The following is an 8873-nucleotide window of genomic DNA, read 5'->3' on the forward strand; positions in this document are numbered from 1 at the left end:
ATAAATGACATCTCAGATTAAATATCCTTTGTTGGTGAGGTTATGGTACTTGAACTGGGAAATATGTTGTCAGCTGCTAAGGGTATCCTGAAACCTTTATTTGTTAAAATGTTGGAAGAAACAGTAGGCGCATTTTTCATATTTATTTTTGAATGTTTATAAAATATAGTTACGTGTAGTGAACAATGTCATCTCAAGCCCCTCTCTGTTTTCAGGCTACTCGACATGCAGAAATGGTGGCCATTGATCAGGCCCTAGATTGGTGTCATCAAAATGGCAAGAGTCCCTCTGAAGTGTTTGAATGCACTGTGCTGTATGTCACCGTGGAGCCATGCATCATGTGCGCAGCCGCTCTCCGCCTGATGAGTATCCTTCAACTTAATGTGGTAACGTCTCGCACCCTCCTATGAACTTGAAAATGGCCACACATGTAACCCGTTCCTGATGTATGAAAGCAGAGATTTATGAAATAAATTCTAGGAGGTGCACATTATAAAATAGACTATCCTTTGGCCAAAAATTTTTAGAAAAGGTTTTTAAATAGTAAAATTACCTTTTTCTTATGTCTATAAACATATAACTATTAAGTAAACTAGAGAAAGAAAAGTTTAGAACTAATTTAAAGTGTTATGAAAGGATAAATTATATATTAAGTTAAAGTAGATTATAAAACTGTGCATAGGAAAAGGTCTGAAGAATATACACCTAAGTTTTGCCTTTGGATAATAGATTAAAGGTGATTTAAAATTTTTCTTTCTCTGTCTCTATATTTGTATTTGTTTATTTTTGCCATGAATACCTCTTATAATAAATGAAAAATTTTAATTCACAAGTCAATATAAAATAAAAAACAAACCAATCATTTATGATATTATCATTGTAAATAAGTGGGAAATTGATAAAGTTACAACTCTTTGAATCGTGTCTTTTACAGAGCAAGTGGCATAAATACTGAGTGCTGCAAGTTAGTCTCTAAAGATCTTTAAACAATTATTTACAAATTCAAAAACTCAGTTTTATACTCGCATATTTTTTATCTACTTATTTTGTTATATACGTGTGAATCATTTTATCACTTTAAAAATAATGTGGAGCATTTTGAGTTTGTTAAGATGTACAATCTCTACTTTTTAAAGAGGGGAGTTATGTCAACAGAATTCTCTCCTCATCCCGCCTTATAGAGTGGCTCAGCTTCAGTCTGTTTTGAACTGAAGCACTGGTTATATTTTTTCTGGGGCAAGAATAGGAAATAGTCTATTATTTTTAAAAGGTGAAAATTCTTGGATTAAATTCCTGCCTCCTTTCTGGCTCCAGTTTTCTAATGAGTCCTAAAAAGTGATTTTGTAAAAAGCAGATCAAAGAACACCAAACTGTAAACATTTAGAAACTACACATTTAGTTTTCATTCTGTTTGCAATCGTGAGATGTTAATTTCTAAATCCGTTAAACCTCTTTCTTTTGTGTAACTGGACTTCATAATGTTTTAAGCCTAAGCCTAAACTTAATCGTTTTTAAGAGTAGCATGAGGTTTTTTCTCCAGAATAGCTGGCATAGACCTACCCTAGTTTTGTCATGATACACACTTGAACTGCACATTCTCTGCATGACCTTAATTCTGCCTTATAAATCCCGCTGGTTGTCTATGGCTGTCAGAATGAACGTTTTGGTGGTTGTGGCTCCGTTTTAGATATTGCCTCTGCTGATTTACCAAATACCGGAACACCGTTTCAGGTAACATGAACTGTTATGCTTTTTCTTTCTTTCTAATACTTTGCTCTCATCAGAGGCTTGTGAGTGGTTTGTGTGTGGTGGGTATAGCAGATAGGCTCTCAGGAGTACTGGTCACGTTCATTTATGTCTCAGTGTTAGATGACAGACCGTCATTTCCAGGTGAGTGCCTAGCTCTTGTCATGAACCAGCCTTCCTTCACCTGTGCCTTCAGGTCTCTTTGACGCCATTACCAGCATTGGCGTTTCTAGCAGTGAGTGTCCCCGGCTCCAGGCTTCAACACGTATGTTTGAAGCATGCCCTCGGCAGTGGCAGTAGATGCTATTTACAGTGAATGCCATATTTTTGCACAAATTTAATCTTTTTACTTGATTGCCACATACTATTTTTGGTGTCTAGCCATCAATACCTGTATTTAAATAATTTTATGTCCAATGTTAAATAATTTTAACGTTGACGTTTCTCCCAGACCCAAGAATCCACATTGCTTTCATGTTCTCTTAGACAGTCTACTTTCCCTTTAATCTTGCCACTTCTCCCAAAGTTTTATGTCTAAGGCTGTGTGTAGGAGGAATTTATATTTTAGCATTTGGCCTGTAGACACATATGTTTTCAGAAACTTGTTTGATTGTTTTTCTCACTAAGACGTGAGGTTAATCCTAAAGGTGTTAGGCTTTAAGGAGAAAAGGATTTAACAAATGCTGGACATGGTGGGCAGTTAACTTCAAAGACCTCAGATCTTCTTAGGAGAATATTAAGTTCTTATCAGGAGCTACATTTGGCTGAATCCCGCTGAGATCAAGTTTTGGAAAATATTCCGAGTTTTCCTAAGTGAACGTTAGCTTTCCTAACAAACCCTGTGCATTTGAGAATAGACAACTTTTAACATTATGTCAGAAAAAAAATTGTAATAGCACAATGAGAGTAAATGATACAATTAGCTCGATCATTAAGAAAATCTGCAAAATGATTTGATTTTTCCAATCACTTTTATTAGTAGCTCAAATTTTGTTTACACAACTCTTTGCAAGTGAATTGTCGACTCTACTTCAGTTATGAAGAAAAAGAGATAAAGAATTCCTCAACGGTTCCAGACAGAAAAAGATACAACCTTGGATATCAGACACGGGTAGAACATTTCTCTCCAACACGTCAGTGACATGGAGCGTACAAACACAGTCTTCTCCTACATGTCCCTGAGCGGAGTTGATCGGCTGAACCAAAAAACAAGTTCATTTGCAGCGTGTGTACCTGGCCAAGTTAGTTCCATTGAATGAATGGCCATGTTTTAAAGCCATCTCTCTCGGTTTGCTGCCATATTATTATTTTTTAAGTGTTTTGAGACTCTAAAGAAAACAGTGATAGCCCAGGCCTCTGGATGCTGTGTTTTCTTCCTTTATTTGGCTGAGTCAGTGGTGTGTGTGGAGGGTGAGGAGCATGGGTTGGGAAGGTGGGATGCTGTTTACATACTGCAGAATGATAGAATTCTTTTAGTGATATATTATAGGCAGCATTAAAGTTCATACAGGAGATCTACACGACTATTTTTTCAAAGAAAGTGACGATTAATTTATAGTATTTACCTGCTCCATTAAAAATTATTTTGATAAGAATGTGTGCTTTTTATTAAAGCCACAAATTGATAGCTATAATGGGTACTTGAAAATATTACCTTAGTGTCTCAGAGAGATGCAATTTCCTTCTCCACCTCAATGGGCCTCATTCCTGACTGCATATTAGAATTTAAGCTCAGTCCTCACCCCAGACCAACTGAATCAGAAACCTGCAGGGAAGGGGAACATTGATATTTTTTAAGAGAACTCTCAAGTGATTCTACTGAGCAGCCAAGGTTGAGAACTGTGGCTCTAACTCCATGTGAGGACTACATGAGAGCTTGTGGGAGAGCGAGAGGAGAGGTGGGAGCTCTCAGGAGCAGGAGCACAACACAGCAGGAAGAGGAGGGGACTGACCAACGATGATGCTTAGAATGATGAAATATCTGAAATACCGAGAAGTCAAGGGAGGAGAGAGTTATGAAAAGAAGCAAGTATAGTCAGTAGTCTCTACGACTGCTGATAGTGTAGGAGGATGCAAAGACCAGTATTTTGGTCAATAAGGACCTTTGAGATATCTGAGAAGGCAGTTTCAGTGGAGTCCTGTGAGCACAAGCCAGCAAGGATGAGGTCGAGGAAGAAATGAGCCCTAAAAGTGATGGTCACGATTGTGGAAAATTCTCAGCGGGGAACAGGGTAGAAGGAAAGTTATTGTTTTTTTTTTCCCCCAACTTTATTGATATAATTGACATATAACATTGTATAAGTTTAAGGTATACAATGTAATTTGATGCATGTATATATAACAGTTAACATCCTTCACCTTGAGTAATTACTATTTTCTTGTTAATGGTGAGAATATTTAAGCTCCACTTTCATAGCAGCTGTCAAGTATACAATATAGTGTTGTTAGCTATAGTCACAATGCTGTATCTTAGATTACTAGAACTTATTCCTCTTATAATGAAAAGTTTGTACCCTTTGGCCAGTGTCTCTCCATTTCCCTTACCCCTCTGCCCCTGGCATCTACCATTCTACTCTCTGCTTCTAAAAAGAAAATATGGTCTAAACACACACACACACACACACACACACACATACACACGGAGTATTATTCAGCCATAAAAAAGAAGGACACCCTGCCATTTGCAACAACATGGATGGGCCTCTAGGGCATTGTGCTAAGTCAGACAGAGGAAGACAAATACTGCATGATCTCACATATGTGGAACCTAAAAACACTGAGCTCATAGAAGTTTGCTTGTTTCCATGGTGAAGGTTTATGCAGGCTTTGCAGGCCCAGGCAAGAGCCCACTGAAGGCACAAGAGAAAGGGAGGCTCATTCTGAGCAGTGGACCATGCCCGCTGGTCCCTCTGAGCTGGTGCTCGTTGATTCCTTGCTCTTCTGTGTGCTGCTTCCAGATATGCCTCCTTGAAATCTCTGTTCATTGTATCATTTCATGCTCCTCAGAAGGGTGCAACATATCCAGTCCAAACTCCTGTGACAAACCTTCAAAACCCCATATATTTCGAGCTTCTTTTATCTCTTTAATTTCTTTCCTTATACTCCCTTAATAATCACTGTTCTGTCCCCATCAGCTGGTTTCCTCACACACAACCTACGCTTATTCTTACTCTTCCTGAAATGTTCTGCTCAGTCTCTTTAAATATTCTCTATCATTAAGGCAAATTCAAGTTTCAAATCCTTACTGTTATCACAATTTCTTATTCTTTTATATGTTCACATCTTCTCTCTAGTTAGATACCAAAGATAGAACAAACTTGAGCACCTTGAAAAAATCCTCTGTAGTAAGGAATAACAAGGTTTTTTTTTTTTTTTTTTCCTGTAAAGAGCCTGATAGTAAATATTTTAGCTTTGGTGAGCCTCTTATGTCTCTGTCTCATATTCTTCTCTTTTCTTAACAACCCTGTAAAGATATAAAAACCCTAACTGACCACTTTTAGCTGTAGACTGCCGACCATAGCTGTATAGCATCAAACACTCAATGAGCCACCAGTAAACGACAGCAGATAAAAATAGCTAATGCCTAATGAGCACTTATGTGCCAAGCATTTAACGGGTGTTATTTCATTTAATCTCATTTAATCCTCACAAATCCTCCTGGGTTAGTTGCTATAATTACCTACATTTTTATATATGAGGAAACTGAGGCATAGAGAGTTTAAGTGTCTCACCCAAGATCATGTACTTTGCAACTTCAGTAGTATTTGATTGAGAAATAATAATTAGCTGATTGGGAGTGAGGTCGTCATTCCTTACTCGTGTTCCTCATAGCCACCAAGTATATTAAGACCATCTGGAAAATGTTTATATAATTATGTATATATTGTTGTTTTATGGGATATGACACACATTTTATTCATTCTCAACTTTCTCGTTTTATCAGTGCATTCGTGGGTATCGGGCTGAGGAAGCTGTGGAAATGTTAAGGAGCTTCTATAAACAAGAAAATCCAAATGGTCAGTTTTCCCTACTGTATATAATGTACCTCACTTAAAACAAATCAGTACGAAGAGAGTCTAACAGGGTCCCACCTCTTCTTCTTCTCTTTGTTTTTCCTGTTCTTTCACAGCACCAAAATCGAAGGTTCGGAAAAAGGAATGTCAGAAAATCTGAACTTGTTCTCCTGAAGGACTAACGCCCCTGGACAACGTTCCTGGACTGCAAGCTGGTGACATCATCGAATCATATGTTTTATACTGTCCTTAACCCATGGGAAAACGGTCTCTTATTTTTTGCTCTAAAGGAACAAACTAGCACTTTAAAAAAATCTGACAGTTGTAGCACCTAGGAAGACCAGGTGCTGTAGGGGTAAAAAAATAAAAATAAAAAATAAGGGATTGTAAACTGACAAGGTCCTTGCAATCTGCGAGGTCAACCAAGGGTTGCCTCGCCTAAAAAACAAATTAAAATAAAATAAATTAAATCTGACAATTGTAATCAACAATTAGCTTTCCCACAAGCTGAAAGAACATGTTAAGGGGGAAAAGTAAAGATTGAGGTTTTAGAAATTAGTCAGCAGTGCATGCACTTCCTGCCAGAATCATTATGCCTAGTCCAGGAGAGAGTTGACTCAGTGAGTGTGCATCCAGACTCAGTTACCTGGCGTATGTCTAGACTGGGCCATGCCACGCTACGGACACCTGCTCTAGGCCTGGCGTTTCAGAATCATGTTCTTCATTCTTTGCAGCCACTGTGTTCTCCCATGGTGTTAGGACCCGTGATGTCTTTGGAAATTGTATGTGAATTGTATACATACAGACCATGATTATAGGGTCCATGGAACTGATTTTTTGCTTTTATAAAGCACTTGGAGAAAAGGCATGTTTTAAAAATAAATGCTTAAGTGCCATTTTTAAATTATAGCATATTGCTATAATAAAACCGTAGTTATACCTTTTTTGAAGATGAATGGTCTTAAAAATAAAAGATAAAAGTATAAATAGGACAATTCCTTCTTTATTATGGAGCATTCATTCAATCAGTGAACAAAACAAAGAATCCTGCCCTCGTGGAGTTTGTATTCTAGCAGGGGGAGACAGATAATTAACAAAACAGATTATATAGCATGTGGTAAGGATTATGGCAAAAAGAAAAAAGAACAGGGGAGGGATGGGTGTGCCATTGGTAGTGGGAGGCTGGTTGCACAATTAAGTAGAATGGTTAGTTTGATCTGAAATCAAATACATTTCTTTCCTTTTACGAAAATCCAGATATATAATTTAAAATCTAAACTTGTAAAATGTGAACACAACCCTGGAAAGGTTATGCACGGCAGGAGGTCCCAGATGTTCATCCAACCGAGTGCAGTAAGAGTTGGTGCTAAAGAAAGTGTGCTTGGCAGAGCCCCGCTGCAGTGCACCCTGTCTGGCCAGAAGGGGGCCTCGCCGTTCCACCGGAAGCCCAGCTACGGGCCCTGGACGGCAGCAACTCCGTTGCATTTCATTTCTTCAGTGAACTCATTTCCTTGATGCAAAGCATCTGTATTTGTTGGTTCTGCCATTTGAGCGATGTCTCTGACTTGTTTGTTTTGAATTACATTACAGGCTGGAATGTAATTGTGGTGAAAGTATTTTTATGTTGCTGAGAGTAGCAGCTAATCACAGTTACATGCTTCAGAGGATTTATAATTGCTTGGTTTTGTGCGTGCATGTTTTTAACTGCATTTGAGAAGTTATATGGAGAAGAATATGTGTGATTTTAAATCTATAATAATGTTTCATGTAACTTCTCTTCAATTTCACCTGCTTTTAAAATTATCCTCTCATTAAATTTTACTGCTTTGACTAGTTTATCCGATTTGCAGTTGGTCATAATTCATTTCTGGCTCCTTATGCTTTCCTGCAAGCAGACTTCATTGCACTTATTGTATTTATGTCATTTTCTCGGGCATTATTTGTAGACAAAAAACCTGGAATCTTCACTCTGGAGAGTACCATCAAGTGAGTCTGTTTAAACATCTTATGCCAAGTAGACATTTGTTAAATTATTGATTGAAATTTTTGGGAAAATGAATAATAAAGGTAATATCTAAGATAAAAAGCAAAAGAAAAAATAGTATATGAGTATTTTAACCCAGAGATAGTCACTACTAGAAGGATTAAGACAATAATAAAACTGTAAATAGAGAAGAATAGAAAAGACCTACCAATATACATATGTTCTGTCTTTGTTGTGTTTTGGAGGATGGATATTTCTTAATTCCTAAGCATGGCTGAAAATTTAAATTTTGGTTATGACCTTTTTGATTCTCTCTCCAGCGATTAACTTATAAAAAAGTTTCTTTTAAATTTTTGGTCTTAGGCACAGTTTCCTCCACAGTTTTTTGGGGAAATCAGTTTAGACTGTATGTTGCAGGTTGGAGGTCGGCACTTCCAGTGCCAGTACAGGACAGTGGGGGCGGGCCAGGGAGGAGTGTAGACATTAAGGCTGCAGGATCCTGACAGCAGCTTCGAAGTGGTGGTGAGGAGCTGTGCATGTCTGATGAGGTGATCCTGCTTCCTGAACACCACAGTCTCCAGTTGCTCAGACATGGCTTAAAATAGTAAGACGCTCTAGTTCAAAAGATTGATTCCAATTGATGGATACTGATAGTGCCCACAAGACCAGCTGAGAGACCTGTTTTGTGTTTGAGATAATTCTGAAAGTTGCAGGATGCAAAAAGGTTTTAGAATCTGGGTCCTGTTCAGAGAAATTAGTGGGAAATGATTGCATCTAATTTGTTAGAGTATCCAATGTTTGCTGGTCTTTGCAACAGACTCTGCTGAGAATGGGTAATGCTTTGGCAGGCTTCAATCACTGATAAAAGATCATGTTAAAATATCTTTGCTCTTTTTTGTTACTTGACTCAAGCATCTCTTCCTGTGTTGTATTTGGAATATCATAGAGAGAAAGTACATGGCCAAGAACTCCAGTGTAGTCAAGAACTATTAATTTTTCTTTACACTCTATTTGGAAATAATTTCAAACTTATAGAAAAGTTGGAAAAATACCCATATATCTTTTATTCTTTAAACCTATTTATTAATATTTTACATGTTTTATCAATTTACTCTGTTTTCTCTATATAT

General features: G+C 37.6%; 1 protein-coding gene across 2 annotated transcripts in view; it reads left to right on the forward strand.

Moving 5' to 3' along the window:
• ADAT2 (adenosine deaminase, tRNA specific 2) overlaps positions 1–7602 on the forward strand; it is a 19989-nt gene extending 12387 nt beyond the window's left edge. Inside the window, exons 3-6 of one of the 2 annotated variants that reach the window (XM_006915360.3) lie at positions 216–366; positions 1625–1731; positions 5690–5762; positions 5876–7602. In XM_006915360.3, the coding sequence (XP_006915422.1) occupies positions 216–366; positions 1625–1731; positions 5690–5762; positions 5876–5919 (375 nt within the window). In that variant the 3' untranslated portion in view covers positions 5920–7602. Of the gene's footprint in view, positions 1–215; positions 387–1624; positions 1732–5689; positions 5763–5875 lie in introns of both variants that reach the window. The other variant, XM_006915359.3, reaches the window with a different exon arrangement.
• Positions 7603–8873: the final 1271 nt, after the last annotated feature.

Source organism: Pteropus alecto, unplaced genomic scaffold (genome assembly GCF_000325575.1).
Source record: "Pteropus alecto unplaced genomic scaffold, ASM32557v1 scaffold185, whole genome shotgun sequence".
Lineage (NCBI taxonomy): Eukaryota > Metazoa > Chordata > Mammalia > Chiroptera > Pteropodidae > Pteropus > Pteropus alecto.